Genomic DNA, 14,931 nt, shown 5'->3' on the forward strand with positions numbered 1-14,931 from the left:
CTGGGGAGAATCAATCTATGTGGTTGCTAAGAGTCGACACCGACTTGATGGCACTTAATCAATAAATTTTTGTTTATGTATTTTAAAGAGCTTTATGCTGCACCTTCACAAAAGGTCCCAGGGCAAACTATATAAAGCAAGGATGGTTCTTGGCAGGTCATTATCTAGGAGTTGCTCCATGCATCTGTTGCAAATTATAGTACATTATACATTGAGCTATTCTGTGTTTGACCTGCTTTGATATTGTAAACTTCTCCATCTATCTACTCTTTTTCAGATTCATTTGAGCAGGATAGTTATTATGACACAATTGACAAGGATGACCTTAATTTTGCTGGGTAAGATTTATTTGTTACTATTTATGGGGTAACATCCAGACTAGTTTTGCACTAGCATAAATGCTGCAGTTCTAGTGTAAGGACATCGTGCACAGTTGTTGCAAGAAGAAATTCCGTTCTGTTCTAGAACAGGTGTTTGCGCTTGGATTGTACTTTCGTTTGTAAATATTGTACACAACTTAAGGATGATAGCCTTTTAAAAAGTCTACCCAGACCTTGTGGTGGTGTTAGTACTGGTTAGGCATTTTTGATGGCTTAAATATAGAAGGCATTCCAATTTGCTTACTATTTATGATCAAGAGTTTATTACTTGAGAGCTTATAGAAAGGTGGACTTTCATTTAAAAGCTTGTTTTTTTAATTTTAGTAATATAAAAAGCAAAACAGGTAAGAAAAGTCAAACTGATGAAGTAGACTTGGAAGATTCAGATGAGTTTGATGACCTTGATGATGAGGAAGTCTCTCTGGGTAGTATGGATAGAGACTTTGGAGAAGAACTTGATGAAGAGGGAGGAACTTTCATGGATGTTGCAGATGACAACAACAGTCCAGGTAAAAGAAAAATCCCTCAAAGTATTAAAATAGGTCACCTTGTCAAAACTCTGATTTTGAATTCAGTGAGTTGCTAGCTGTTTGTAAACCTGCACTCTAAAAGATGTTTGCCCCAGGCTCCAGCAAATAATCAGCATTGCAGGATCTGGCTGGAGTAGAATTCTCCAGAGAAGAGCAGGTGCTGTGGCAAGCCAATTTGCAGGTGGTATCTAAGGCAGTGTTACAGATTGTGTGATACTTGCTCTTGCACCCCCAAGAGGTGTAATTGCTCCTCTCCCTGGGGATTATGACTGCAGGGGGTCCTGTATCCATGAAGGAGGAAGCCAACGAACTTGCTCTATGCATCCATCTGCAAAAAAATTATTCTTGTCACTCATTTCTCTCAACTGGACAACCCCTTTAAAACAGGTATTATGACTATCTAAAAGCTTATAAGCCATTGTTCAGGTTTTCCCACTGAAGAATACGTGACATTAATAAATGGCCGTATCACATTTAATGAAGCACTGAAAAAGTATGCCATGAACACTCCCCCTTTACCACTTCATATTATTGGATCAGATAGTTTAAATGCTATTACATAAACCTTGGGGATTTTCAGGGGGATAATTACATAATGCACATTCACTGGATTTTATAGTATCTATAAACTCCATACAAACAAATTCTTAAGGGGAAAAACCAATTGAACAGAAACGAAAAAGGCAGTAAATAGACCTGGATAGAAAATACAAATGTACAACAATCACAGTTCACTAAGAATATTAAGGTTCTACTGTAATTTCATTAGTCAAAGTGTCATGCTGAACAAATATCTGAGGTGACTGGGGAATGGAGAATCATGAGCTCTGTAGATAGGGTGATCTCAGTGTCTCCAGTTAAATACTCCAAATGTGAAAGATGTAGGAATTCTTATGCTGCTAGTGTTGTTTTATATATATTCAAGGGGAAAATAAAGTCTTAATTTCTTTTTGATCCCAGATGAAAATGAAGAGGATGAGGTCAAGCCTGTCAATAGTAAGAAAGGCAAAAGAAAAAAAGAAATGGATTTTGCTGGATCAATTAAAGGTAACTTTTAATTTTTAATGCAGAATAATATCAAACTGCTGCTTGCAAAATAACTCTTTAAAGTGAACATGAAAACTACTTAATTTGAAAAATATTTTAAAACAGTTTATTTTTGTATTTTAAAGGTTTTTACAAACAAGATATACAACATTATACAAATCAAGAAAACAAATCAATTGTACAGTCGAAAGCTGAATTATTGAATCGGTTATGACTTTTAGTATTTATTAGGGGGTTGGTTTTGATTCTTGTTCCAGAGAACCAAGACATTTCAGGTTTAGGTTAACTTCTGCTTCACCAAAAAACAAACACAACCCACTCAATTTTGAGGTTAATGTTCAGGTCTGGTTTGACTCCCTGAAGACAATCTGCAGTGACTCCTGAGGCAAAGCATTCATTCCATTTCTCAGCAATGCACCATTTTCTTCCAGTAGCTTGTCTGAAATCTGTTATGTAGAGAAAAATGGCAGATAACAGATGTAGAACTTAGTAAAAGACAAAGATTTAACAAGTCACCGTAGTCACACCTGGTGTTTGCCCAAGAGCTTTAAGAACAGAAGTAGTCCAGGGGAGAGAGTTGTCCAGAGACCTATCAGCCAAAGTGTATCCCAGGTGAATTTGTGGATAGTGGCTAGAACTTAGAAATACAGTGACTTAGAGCAGTTGCAACTGCATTAAGAGAATGGGAGCATCCCTTACATCCATATGCTTCTCCCTCCCACTCAAGCTTGTCCAAGCTTGAGTCCATTCTTCTTACCCCTGCTCAAATCCCACCCCCCATTCTTTAGTGCTATGGTTAGTGTTGTCTTCCTGGCCTTCCTAGTGGGATTTTTATATAGAAGTAATGTTGAGTGTTGATGCTTTTACTTTAAGGATCAAAGGACAGCAAGAAAAGGAAACTCGGAGATACTGGCATGCTTGCTGCTGCAGAAGAAGTAAGTGTCATCTCAAATAAAATGTATTTGATCTAGTAGTATTTAACGGTACTAATCATCTTCTGTTTCTTTGAAGTTTGGTTATTTGCTGGATGAAAATGTTGGATCCAAGTTTGACAGTATTGGGATCAACGCAATGGCTAACACAGATAATGCAAGTAAGTGACTTTTCATGTTGTTATCAAATAGATTCTAGTTACTATATTTTAATAGGAAAGGTGGCAAATATTCTTCACAATCAATATTGTGTTGTAACAGTTATCGGTGCAAGAAAGGGCTTTCAATCAGTTTTCGCTGATGCTTTTAAAAATGTTATTCCAATTAATAGAACATATTTTAGGGTAAATTCAGATGTGGTGTTTATTTTGATGGCCCTTTTAAGTGTTCCTGGGAGTACATCCTTTCACATCAGAATCCGTTACCCAATGGATTTTCCTTTGAGAAAGATTCTAGCTTCCTGTTCACAGATCCAGGTGACACAGATAACGCATTCCTGCACTGTGTCCAACACTCTAATGGGGAGGAGAGGTGGTCTTGTGGTAGCAATCTTGAATCCTCCCCTTTGCTAAGCAGGGTCTACCCTGGTTTGCAGTGAGACACTACATGTCAGCACTGTAAGATATTCCCTTAGGGGATGGAACTGCTCTGGGAATAGCACCTGCATTCTTGCATGCAGAAGGTTCCAAGTTCCCTCCCTGGTATCTCTAAGATAGGGCTGAGAGATTCCTGCTTGTAACCTTGGAGAAGCTGCTGCCAGTCTGTAGATCATGTTGAGCTAGATGGACGAATGGTCTGACTCACTTTATGGCAGCTTTCTATGTCTGTCTAGAGGTAGCAGTTGAATCTTGCAGACTATGAGAGAATTAGTTGTGAACTTGGCAATCATATAGTTGTTCATTGTACAGAAGTAGACTTCAACCTCCCTAGCATATAATCCCAAATTAGTAGGGATGTGCACAGAACTGGATTTGCGTTTCGAGCTCAGAATGGAATGCAAATCCTTTGAACGGGCGGGTTGTTCCGCCAGAATGACCCCATTCTGACTTGTAGTGTTTGGGTGTGCTGGCCTGTGAGGGCGGTGCCAGGGTGGGACTTCCCTTTTATCAATCATTACCTGGTTACCACTGAGCTCCCATGATCAGCGACGCCCTGCTCCCCATGCTGAGGCTACCCCATCTACAGTGCTCTTCTGGCCTCTGCACACGCGCAGCAGCCATTGTATGAGTTGCCTTGCTCGATGATTCTGATGATGCCAGCTATTCAGACTCTTTGATTTTGAAAAGTGTAAAATGCTTGAAACATGACTGCAGGGGGTGGGAACTTAAGTGAAGAATGTGTTACATAAAATGTTTTGTTTTTTGTGACTTCAAAAGATGCCAGAAAGCCAGTCATTCATGCTTTATTGGTGTCTTTTGAATCTTTGTTTCACTTAGGTAGTAATTTTCACATCCGTTTAAAACACCAAAATGCCAAATTTCCAAAGGATGTTATTTCATCAACTCTTACTTGTTCTCTGTCTTTCCCCATTAGATTTCAAGCAGCTCAGATGGGAAGCAGAGCGTGACAGATGGATTCACAATAAAGATGTGAAAAGTATCATCAAACAGAAGAAGAAATTCAAGCACAAAACACTGAAAAATAAAAAAGGCAAAAAGACCAAAACATAAATATATATTTTTATATAAACTTAAGTTTATTCTGTTTACTTACTTCTAATTTTTGCTGCTTAACCACGCATCTTGATCTGTTTCTCTTATCCCATAGTTACCAGACCATTCATTGCATTTGTAATAAACTGTGAAGATACAAAGGAGCCTCTTATCTTATGCACATCTGTACAAAACTGGCCTGCTTCTAATTTTATGAAAAAACCCTGCTATAATTGTATGTGGTGAAGTGATGTGATTTGTTTTTAAGTTTGTCTATGATGAAAACAGGAATGGGAACACACCAACAGTTATTAGCAATTAGTAAGTCAAACATACCTTCCAGGATAGATGGGTATCTCCTGTTCATCTTTTTCCTGAAGTCTGAGAAAATCAAAATTTAAGTTTGTTCTAACAGTGAACTGGAACAAGTCACAATCATATTTAATAGCATATGCTTCATTACATGGTAGATACATGTTCTGGTTTTGCTGATGGTCATAAATATTGGTTATTACTTCCACCTTAAACCTTGTGCATTACAATATGTTCAGGGATATTAAGGAATGTGGCAAGATAACACTTGTACCTGTAGCGCAGGTGTTATTTATTTTATCATTTTTATACCACCAGATATGTACATCTCTAGGTGGTATACACAATTTAAAATATTTAAGTCAACACAGATTATGAGACACAATAAAAACATTAGTATAAAAGTTATTAAAACAAATTAGTAAAATTATTAAAATTGATTCTAATTAAAAGCCTGTGAGAACTGGAGAGTCTTGAGGGTCTTCTTGAAAACACAGGAGATGCCCTTAGTTCAGCAGGGAGTATATTCCAAAGCTCTGGGACAGCCACAGAGAAAGCCCAGTTCTAGGCTGCCACCAAACGAGCTAGTGGCAACTAAATGGACCTCTCCAGAAGATCGTGACAGGCGGCAGGGTTTATGACAAAGGAGGCACTCTCTTAAATAGCCTGGACCCAAGCTGTTAAGGGCTTATAGGTAATAACCAGCACTTTGTATTTCACCCAGAAACATATCAGCAGCCAGTGCAGTTATTTTAAAACCTTTGTGTTGTCCCAGAGACCATCTGGCTGCCATATTCTGTACCAATTATAGTTTCTGGACTATGTACAAAGGCAGCCCTATGTAGAGTGCATTAGAGTAGTCAAGCCTGGAGGTTACCAGCTTATGTACCACGGTTTTAAGGTCATTTACCTCTAGATATGAATGTATTTGCCAAAGCTGATAAAAAGCGCTCCTGGCCCTTGCCTCATCCTGAAAAACCAGGGAGAGTTTTGGATCAAGCAGCATTCCCAAAATACATATCTGATCTTTCATTCTCTCAGGTCCCAACCCCCCACATTCAGTACCTCCATCTTATCTGGATTCAACTTCAGTTTATTATCCCTTATTCAGCCCATTACTATCTCCAGGAAGGCATTTAGGGAAGTTATACCATTTTCTGATGAGGTTGACATGGAGAAGTAGATCTGGGTGTCATCAGCATATTGATAAAACCAGTTGGTGCACAGTGTTATGTTGTAACAAGCCTCCTTAATTCAAATGTTCAGTGTAGAGAAGATAGAAAACTGGCCTGTTGGTCTGATGCTTGCCCAACTTGACAGAGCATGGGGTTGGGGGGAAAGGGGCTAGGAGGAGGGGAGAAGCACCAGCCTCAGCAGGAGCTCTAGAGAATTGCTCTATTGGCTCATTATACATGGAGCAGTACAACAAAGTTGTTTAGGTACCAGATGCCGGACATAGCATTAGGACTTGCCATAGCCTGGCTAAGTTTATGAAATCTGTATTAAGTCAAAACAATTATTTTTACTGGTGTGTTAAATATTATTAATAGTAAAGCATAATGATCAGTCATGGGCAAGCCTATCTCCCTGCCCATCCTATAGTGGCACTTCAAATTGTCCTCAATTTAACAAATTATGAGGTACTAGTCTGAGCTAGGGATGTGCACGAACTGGTTTGGAGGCCCCTTTCATGGACCTCCAAACCAGTTTGAAGATCTGGCGATTTGGCCAGTTTGATGGTGGTGGGTGGTTTACTTTTAAGGAGCAGGGAGGGTGCTCTCCCCACCCAACGCTCCTCCCTGCTCCTTAAAGGTAAACACCCCCACAGTCAAACCAGCCTCGCTGGTTCTGTGCACATCTGAGCGTCTCCAACTCAGGTGCAGCCAAAAAAAAAAGCAACAAATTCTTTGTGTGGCAAAGTTGATATGCAACATCAATTGGTATTCCTTTTGTGTTATGAAGAAGCTGCATCTCTGCCAGATGATGCATGAGAAAACTTTAGCCATATGTAGACATGGTTGTGAAATCTATCCCAAAGGCTCTTACTCTTATTCTAAGTCAGTAAATAAAAGTATCCAAATAGGTAAAATGAGTAGCAGCCAGAATAATGTAACATCAAACCCCCAGCATTCTAGATCCAGTGATCTACTGCAGTTGAAGTGGTTTCAAAATCTGTACAGCTTTTTTCTTATGGCAAATGTTCAAAATGTGTTCCTTGCTTGCTGTATCAGGAGTTTTATAGTGACATTAGAAATTACAGTTTTCCAGGAAGACTAGACAGTAGGTTTCTTGCTTAATATTAACAAGCAAGGAAGGGAAACAGCAAAAAAGTTGACTTAACCAGTTTAATGAATGTAAATAACAGGTCAGTGACTGAGTACGTGGCTATCATCACATAACTAAGGAGATTAGGTAGAAAATATGTACTGAGTTCCTAGATTACTCTCCATAATGTCCTGGGAAAAGAAGTGCAGCTCTAGTTAAGTCTCCTTAGGAAACCAACTGGAAGCTCTGAAGTTCTACTTACTGCAAATTCTCTAGGCAACTGCAAGTAATAAAATACCATTCTGAACTGAAAGACACAAATCTATTTGGCATGTGAAGACCTCAGTTTATCACACTACCTTGATTATTGTCCATTTTGTAATACAGCATATAGGCTCCAAAAACTCCAAGAACTTCCATAAGTAAAATTCCTTTGAATAACCTTTTTGCCAAGTGGGGGTTCATTGCACAGCCAATCTCAGCTCCTAAGATAAAGGTAGAGAAGTGTATTACTAGTGCGATAATTAAGTGGTGTGGTATAAAGGAAATTACTGCTTTGTATATATTGTCTGGAGGCTGTGGAGTATATTTGAAAGGAGGCCCAGAGGATTATTTGAAGTGAAGGCATAGAACTGGAGGCAGCACAGTTTGCTTAACACAGAATTTGCTTAGCAAAGCTATTGGTAGTAGTGCCCATGGAATGTATGACATGCAGTCTTGATGTACCTGAAAGCTCCAGTGCTTTCCTATCCAATATTGATGTCTATTGGCCAATTCAAAATATCTACACCATGCTGCAGGGGGATGAGATGCTAAGAACTAGCGCAAGAACTGAACAATGAAACAAGTCATTGCACATTCAAATCGTCTCTCAACAGCTACAAATTCACAAAGTGGCCTTAAGCAAGCAATTTTCTTTCAGTCCCCAATCTACAATAGGAAGATAATACTGGTCTACATTCCAGCACTGTTAAAATGGGGGAAAATTACTGAGATAAATAACAATAACTGTGAAGTACTTTGAACTGTCTCCAATGAAATTAAGTATATTGCTTCTCAACAAAAAAAGTTCTTGAAGTGGTTTACATAGCAAAAGGTCTAAGAAAATAGTTGCCTGTCTCAAAAGGACTCAATAATCTTAAAAGAGGCACAAGAGGCCACTGGAGATTTGTTATACTAGGCTGAATAGGGACCGTTGTTCCCCACTGCTAAATATGACCACCACTTTAAAAGGTGCCTCTTTATTGCCTAGTTAACTGGAGTAAATGGAACCGCTAAGTATTAGTCCTCACTGGAATGTGTCCTAACAAGAGATGTCAAGCGCTCAAGCCTGCAGGAGAGCCCTCCAACTTGATGGCAGATGCTAGTGGTTACAAAGGGTCTATTCACACAGGTCTGTGAGTCACGCATTGACTGTCTCAGTCTCGTCCTCCTTAACCACTTGCGGGGCTACCGCGTTTGGAATCCAGGCGAGGGAGAAAAGCACGTGGGCGAATGGCGATGCCCTTCGCGGGGGTGGTGCACACACACCCTGCGGGCTACCGGCGCTTGCTTGCCCCCTCCCACACAAAGCGGCAACCCGGGGCTGTGACTCCTTACCGGGGCAGGGGGCAGTAAAAGAAAGTCACCCGGACTCTTCTCGGCCGCTACTGCTTGTTCCTAACCGGGGTCCACAGGAAGAACACGCGGGTCCAGGGGTAGCGGTTTTGGGCAGAAAACGAAAAGGAGCTTCATTTAAGCATACTGAGCATGCTCCAATGCTTTGGAGCATGCTCAGATGCATAGTATACCACTCGTATATCTCGCGAGACCTAACTAGACAGCGACGTCTCTGCAGGGAGGCATGTTTGTTGCGGCCGACACAGACAGAGCTTTTGCAGGGGCCTGAATGTAAAGAGGATGGCTGCTGTCGGTGTAGGGTTTTTTTTTTTGGAACAAACTATTATATCTTTCGGGATTTTTTTTTTTTTTGCCGTAAAAGTAGTTTAAAGGGAACATTGGGGTGCGGGACTGCTTAGGGAGATGTTTTTAGCTCCTGCCCCCGCTAATAGGGTTAGCGACCGTCGTCCCTTATTTCGTCCCAAAATTGTCTATCCCTTATGAGATGCCGTTTGTCCCTTATTTTCAATTAATGGGAGGAATTTATAGCTCAGATCACACCAGTTGTTTTTTTTTTTAAACTTCTCCTCCTTCCTATATAATAAGATCCCTGGCGTGCGTCCGTGTCTCGGACGAAGGATGGTGTCTGCGTCCGTGTCTCCCTCGTCTGTTCTGGGCATGTGTGGTGCGCGTGCGCAGAAGAGCCGAGGGAGACAAGGACGCAGGCGCCGGCCGCCATGTTGGCTGGTTGGTCGGCCCGGCCGTGGGGAGGGCAGAGGCGGCAGCGGCGGCAGGTCTGGCCCGGCCGTGGGGAGGGCAGAGGTGGCGGCGGAGGCTCCGGCCTGGCCCCAAGGAGGCCAGAGGCGGCGGCGACGAGACCGGCCAGGCCGCGGGGAGGGCGGGGGCGGCGGGTGGCACTCTTGGCAGCGGGGGCTGAACTGGCTGCGGCGAGGCCAGAGGCGGTGGTGGCAGGTCCGGCCCGAGCGCGAGAAGAACAGAGGTGGCGAGTCCGGCCCGGCCGCGGGGAGGGGGAAGACGGCGATGGCGGGTCCAGCCTGACCGCCAGGAGGGGAAAGACGGCGGGGGCGGGTCTGGCCCGGCTGCAGGAAGGAAAGAGACGGCGGCGGCAGGTCCAGCCTGACTGCGGGGAGGGAAAAGGCGGCGGCGGCGCGGGCGGCAAACACAGCAATGGGCATCAATTTTCGGGAGACTAGCGCCCGTTATTTTAACGGGCTAAAATATACTAGTAGTGAGGTAAAGCTGGTGATCATGAACACCACCTTTATCTCATTATTAGTAAAAATGAACTGCCGCTCCATTTCCCTTCTGCCTCCCTGCCAGAGTACTCTGTGGTTCTGGTGGGCTACAGCTACTGTTGCCAACACTCTCATACTGGAGACATTAACAAACACGTTAACAGTCATCAGTGGCTGGCTGACTTACCATTCCCCAGGCATTGGGATCACAAAAACCACAAGTAGGCGCAAGCGATGTCTACTACTAGATAGTGCTCAGGTGTGGAACCTATCATTACTGGATAACAACACGTCTCTTTCTAGAAGACCAAGTTATGTCACACCCAGAGGCTATTCTCATGGGCGAGCAAAACTGGGCTAAAGGAGCCCAGCCTGGTTTTGCTCACTCGTGAGAACCAGTAGGCTCCAGGGGTGTAACTATAATAGGGCAAGGGGAGACAGTTGTCTGGGGCCCCCCTGCCTTGGGGGCCCCCAGAGGCAAGTCACATGACTGACTCCCCCAGCTGCGCACCCGCTGGGGCTTCCTTCAGTTGTATTCATCCTCCGAAACTGATGTGAGTGTTAAGACCTGGAGCTACCAGAACAGCATGTCTTTCTCTAGTACCATTAAATGACTTGCATCGTCCACAATTTACAAAACCTTTAACTTTACTATGCTTTTTGTTACCACTATTCAGCCTCATTTAAGATTTCTTTACTTCATGAGCTGAGCTTCAGGGGTGGGGGCATTTTAAAATCTTGTCTCTGGGCCCACTCCAACCTTGCTACGCCCCTGGGTGGCTCCATGGCAGCAAGCCCACCTATTTAGCCACTGTTTTTCTGGTGTTGTACGTCTGTGCTGCAGACACACTTGGGGAGAGAGGCGGGATCCCAGAAATGCACTGCGCACTCGTGTGGTGCATTCATTATTGGGGTTGGGGGGCGGGCATGCCAAGCAGCACTTCCCTTTACCTGACCCCTGGAGCTGCTGGGTGAGGCGGACAGCAGGAGAGCCGCCGCTTGTCTGGGCAGGCGATCTGTCCACCCAGAGCCCAAAGGAGGATTTGCGGGGAGCTAAGCACTTTCTGGCTTCCTCCCTGCAAAAGAGGATAGTAGCCCTCTCCACTTGATTGTGAGAAGAGCTTCACAGTTTGGCTAACCATGATTATATCAAGCAGAGGAGAAGCAATCTAAGTTGTAACTAGCTTAAGCTGAAAGTGGTTAAAACATATACAGCACTGCTACTCAGGCCCCTGTGTCCCTTATTTGGACAATGGAATATTGGCAACCCTAATAATAATAATAATAATTCAATTTCTATACCACCCTTCCAAAAATGGTTCAGGGCGGTTTACATAGAGAAATAAATAAATAAGATGGATCCCTGTCCCCAAAGGGCTCACAATCTAAAAGAAACATAAGATACACACCAGCAACAGTCACTGGAAGTACTGTGTTGGGGGTGGATAGGGTCAGTTACTCTCCCCCTGCTAAATAAAGAGAATCACCACGGTAAAAGGTGCCTCTTTGCCCAGTTAGCAGGGGACCTCGCTAAAGCAGAGGTTCCAGCTCCGCAGACTCCAGCAGCCAAGTGTGTTCTCTTTGAAGTACTTTTCCATGTCAAAAAAGTGGCCATCGGGGAGCTTTTTGCACTTTTTGGGACTGCAAGTCCTGCAAGGGAACAAGCTGAGGTGTGTGAATCTAGGACCTCTGCTGTTTTGGGTGCTATAAAAAGCTTCAGGGGGAGCACTTTAAAATAAGCATTTATTTCAAAACTAAGTCATAGTTTTTTGCTATTCTGTGTTGGACAAATCACAGCATAGGTAAAGCAGAGCCATTTCTTCTGGTTACTTTTCAGTTATGAAAGCTTTTTTGCCCTCCAATTTTTTCTTTGTTTTAAAATTAAATCCATCAGGAAGGTTGTCTGTTGGGAGGTTGGTTTTCTCCTGATATAATGCCTGGAAACACCAACATAACATTTGCCTCCTTGGCCTAATTTGTCATGACTAACTTGTCCCATTAATTTCAGTGAGGCTACTTGTGAGTACTTTAGTATGTACTTTAGTCTAAACTAAAAATAATTTAATTTATTTTTAAAATGTAAAAAAAAATTAATCATACATCATATGGAAAGACGTTGCTTTGTGATTTTTTTTCCTTTGAGATGCACATTGAAACAACAGCATAACTTTTTCTGAAAAAGAAAACATTATAGGCTTTAATAATAATTTCCTGCAATCAGGCATTTTACTGTTTTGCAGTTAATTGCAGAAAAGAGCCCAAGTCCTTGCTAAGTGGTATTGAGCAAGGAGCATAAGTGCTACTCCTGCCAGATAAAAACATCCAGTCCTCCTCTTATGGTATAAGCACTAGTATATTTGGGCACAGATGCTGCTTCATGATGTCAGTCATTAAAAATGCTCATCATGTGGAATACCCAGGGGGTATAGGTTATTTCAAGATTAGGGTCTTCTGTTTGGAGTAGCAAGTATAAAGAGAAGGACCTTCACGAAAAGACTCTATGATTAGAGGCAGTGTTTGATTGTAGGATGCTAGGGGCAAAAATTGTCTATGAATTTCTCACGGCATATGTATGATCACAGTTGAAAACACCATTGAGCCAAATGAACCCTTGGTAATAATCCAACAAGGCCATTTCTGATCATCTTATCCACAGTTCCAGAGTCCAGACTTGTCTGGAAAATCTAGTTTATAATTCTTTCTCGGCCAGGAATATAGTGGATGGCTGCATCTATGGCTCTCTGCCTTAGTTCACCAACCTGTACAATGAGCATAATAATGGCTTGGCTAACAGAGTTGTTAGGAGGTGGAATCGGGTATGAACTGCATAGCTCTTTGCATAGTCAAAGTGTTATGTAAGATGTTGGCACAAACACAGGGAATGCTTTACTTTACAGCAAAGAAGAAGAAGAAGTAGTAAAGTTGAGATGGGGCCTTTTATTAAGCATACAACAAGCTACCAAAGCACACCTCAAAGGCCTTTTATCACGGAAGGAGAAACTTGGCTTCTGCTGATGTTATGTAAGGTTAAATTTAGAGTTTGTAGTGCCTACCAATTGTTTTGGTTTTTGTATCTGTTTTGCTTAATAGGGCCAATCATGCCAACACTGGGGATTACTTGCAAAGTGTAAACAGTACTCCAGCAATTGAGACTGGACACATGGGTCCGTTTTCTCTTCAGGACAATAAACAGGGAAGAGATGAGGAAGTCAATTTGATCTGGCTGGCTTGTTTATGAAGTACCGTACACAAAATACAAAAGGGAGAAGCAAGACTGATGACTCCACCCCATAAAATACCCCTTTAAAGGCATTTGCTGTCCGAATAACACTGCAGTTGCTTACAACAGAAGAGGCAAACATGACTGAGAAAACATTTGTGGAAGAAATAGAAAAAGCACTGGAAAAATCCAAAGGCCTTAACATCAAGGAGCTTCTGTTTTCCTATCAGGGGACCTTCTATCCAGCCACTGTCTGCAGTGCAGAAACCTTCCAAGCCCTGGAAAATTTTGAAGCCAGAAAAGACGACTTGGTGTTGGTGTCTTATCCCAAATGCGGTGAATACAACATTAAGTTATTTGCCATGAGGAAAATAGCAAAGTGGCTTTTTGAGACTGTGTAAAGAGAAAATATTAAATAGTATTGCTGAGATAATGTGCACTAGCATGGTCATTTCAGTTTTAATGGATTACTGATGGATAACACTAGTAAGCTTCATGTTTCTAGCACATTTGAAAGCTATTGAAAACTCTGTTCCAGACAGCCTACTCAGCCAGTACTTCTAGTAGTGATATTAATGTAGCTCCAGTACTGTATTGTGCAAGTCATTGAAAAGCTCAAGGTGATTCACAGTAAAGGTTTTAATGGTACATTCAGTGTTATAAGAATGCTTAAAGTGCTGTCAGCAGAACCCTCAGAAGGTTGTTCTAGTCTGCTTTGAGGCCAGAAAGATGTGGGTGTCCTCTGGCAATAGGGAAGTATCTTGGTGGTGATGTCCCATATGACAACTTAGCCTTGACTCTGCCCAGTGCCCACCTCAGTGAACCCACCAGTTGCAAGGGAGCAACAGCAGGGGAGGGGGCATGCCTTCGTCTCCTCTTTGGGGGCTTCCTAGATGCATCTGGTGGACCACTGTGAGAAACAGGATGCTGGACTAAATAGGCCTTGGGCCTGATCCAGCAGGTCTATTATTATGTTCTTATGAGCTTCCTTAAGCTTTACATGGTTTGAAGGCACTATCATACTCAGTTTGGACCAAATCATATAGACAGTGGCCTCATTTGGATGTCCTAGCCAAAACATATTGTTGCTATCAACTTCATGCCTTTGACTTGCACACATCCTCTTCTCTTATCATATTTATTAATGTTTCTATGTAAACTGCTTTGAGAACTTCTGTTGAAAAGCAGTATATAAATAGCAGCAGCAGCGTAGTCTTGTGTCACACGTTTTCCTGACCTTGCTTCCCATTCATAGTATGTTTCATTTGCTGTGATGTGCAAATGGGCCAAACTATGATTACCACAAACCATAGCCGGCTTCCAAAACAGAACTGGAACTCTTGGTTTGAAGTTGTCTCCATGGCTGGGAGATAAACTATGTGGTAACCATAGTCTGATTCAGGTGAATCACAGTACCCCTGGTTACTGCAAACTGGGAAACAAGGGAGGGAACTTGATCCCGCAAGGGGAGGAGGGGAGGGGAGGGGTGTTCATTGTCTAGCATCTTGGGTGGCTGTATGGCAAAGGGAGCCTTCCCTGCAGTGATACTCATAATTGAAAAAATAAGACTAGGTTTTTGTAACTAAATACAAATTTAAATGTGAGTGTTTCTTGATAATTGTTTGGAAATGCAGTTTCAGCCTGTCATAATGTGGTCCAAAATGACACAGCAGCTTGCTTTCTTTGTGAGGGGTGAGGCAAACATAACTGGGCTGTCCTCCCTGAATACACTCAATGG

General features: G+C 42.4%; 3 protein-coding genes across 6 annotated transcripts in view; 2 read left to right on the forward strand and 1 right to left on the reverse strand.

The window, feature by feature from the left end:
* Window positions 1–4,705, forward strand: part of CEBPZ (CCAAT enhancer binding protein zeta) — a 23,189-nt gene extending 18,484 nt beyond the window's left edge. For both annotated transcript variants that reach the window (XM_053302823.1, XM_053302834.1), the window contains exons 11-16: window positions 278–338; window positions 705–889; window positions 1,871–1,957; window positions 2,831–2,892; window positions 2,969–3,050; window positions 4,423–4,705. In XM_053302823.1, coding sequence (XP_053158798.1) covers window positions 278–338; window positions 705–889; window positions 1,871–1,957; window positions 2,831–2,892; window positions 2,969–3,050; window positions 4,423–4,559 — 614 coding nt within the window. In that variant the 3' untranslated portion in view covers window positions 4,560–4,705. The remainder of the gene's footprint in view (window positions 1–277; window positions 339–704; window positions 890–1,870; window positions 1,958–2,830; window positions 2,893–2,968; window positions 3,051–4,422) is intronic.
* The window catches only part of CEBPZOS (CEBPZ opposite strand), a 16,010-nt gene continuing 3,128 nt past the window's right edge, over window positions 2,050–14,931 (reverse strand). Inside the window, exons 1-5 of one of the 2 annotated variants that reach the window (XM_053302890.1) lie at window positions 8,718–8,873; window positions 7,478–7,603; window positions 4,878–4,922; window positions 4,603–4,687; window positions 2,050–2,403 (exon numbers count right to left, since the gene is read on the reverse strand). In XM_053302890.1, the coding sequence (XP_053158865.1) occupies window positions 4,605–4,687; window positions 4,878–4,922; window positions 7,478–7,583 (234 nt within the window). In that variant the 5' untranslated portion in view covers window positions 7,584–7,603; window positions 8,718–8,873 and the 3' untranslated portion in view covers window positions 2,050–2,403; window positions 4,603–4,604. Of the gene's footprint in view, window positions 2,404–4,602; window positions 4,688–4,877; window positions 4,923–7,477; window positions 7,604–8,717; window positions 8,874–14,931 lie in introns of those variants that run through there. The other variant, XM_053302896.1, reaches the window with a different exon arrangement.
* Window positions 8,920–14,931, forward strand: part of LOC128347791 (sulfotransferase 6B1-like) — a 21,799-nt gene continuing 15,787 nt past the window's right edge. Inside the window, exons 1-2 of one of the 2 annotated variants that reach the window (XR_008317724.1) lie at window positions 8,920–9,032; window positions 13,064–13,626. Coding sequence is in view for 1 of the 2 variants with exons in the window: in XM_053302909.1 (XP_053158884.1) it covers window positions 13,334–13,529 (196 nt within the window). In the remaining variant the exon portion in view is untranslated. Of the gene's footprint in view, window positions 9,033–9,725; window positions 10,528–13,063; window positions 13,627–14,931 lie in introns of those variants that run through there. The other variant, XM_053302909.1, reaches the window with a different exon arrangement.

Source organism: Hemicordylus capensis, chromosome 1 (assembly GCF_027244095.1).
Source record: "Hemicordylus capensis ecotype Gifberg chromosome 1, rHemCap1.1.pri, whole genome shotgun sequence".
Classification (NCBI taxonomy): Eukaryota; Metazoa; Chordata; class Lepidosauria; order Squamata; family Cordylidae; genus Hemicordylus; species Hemicordylus capensis.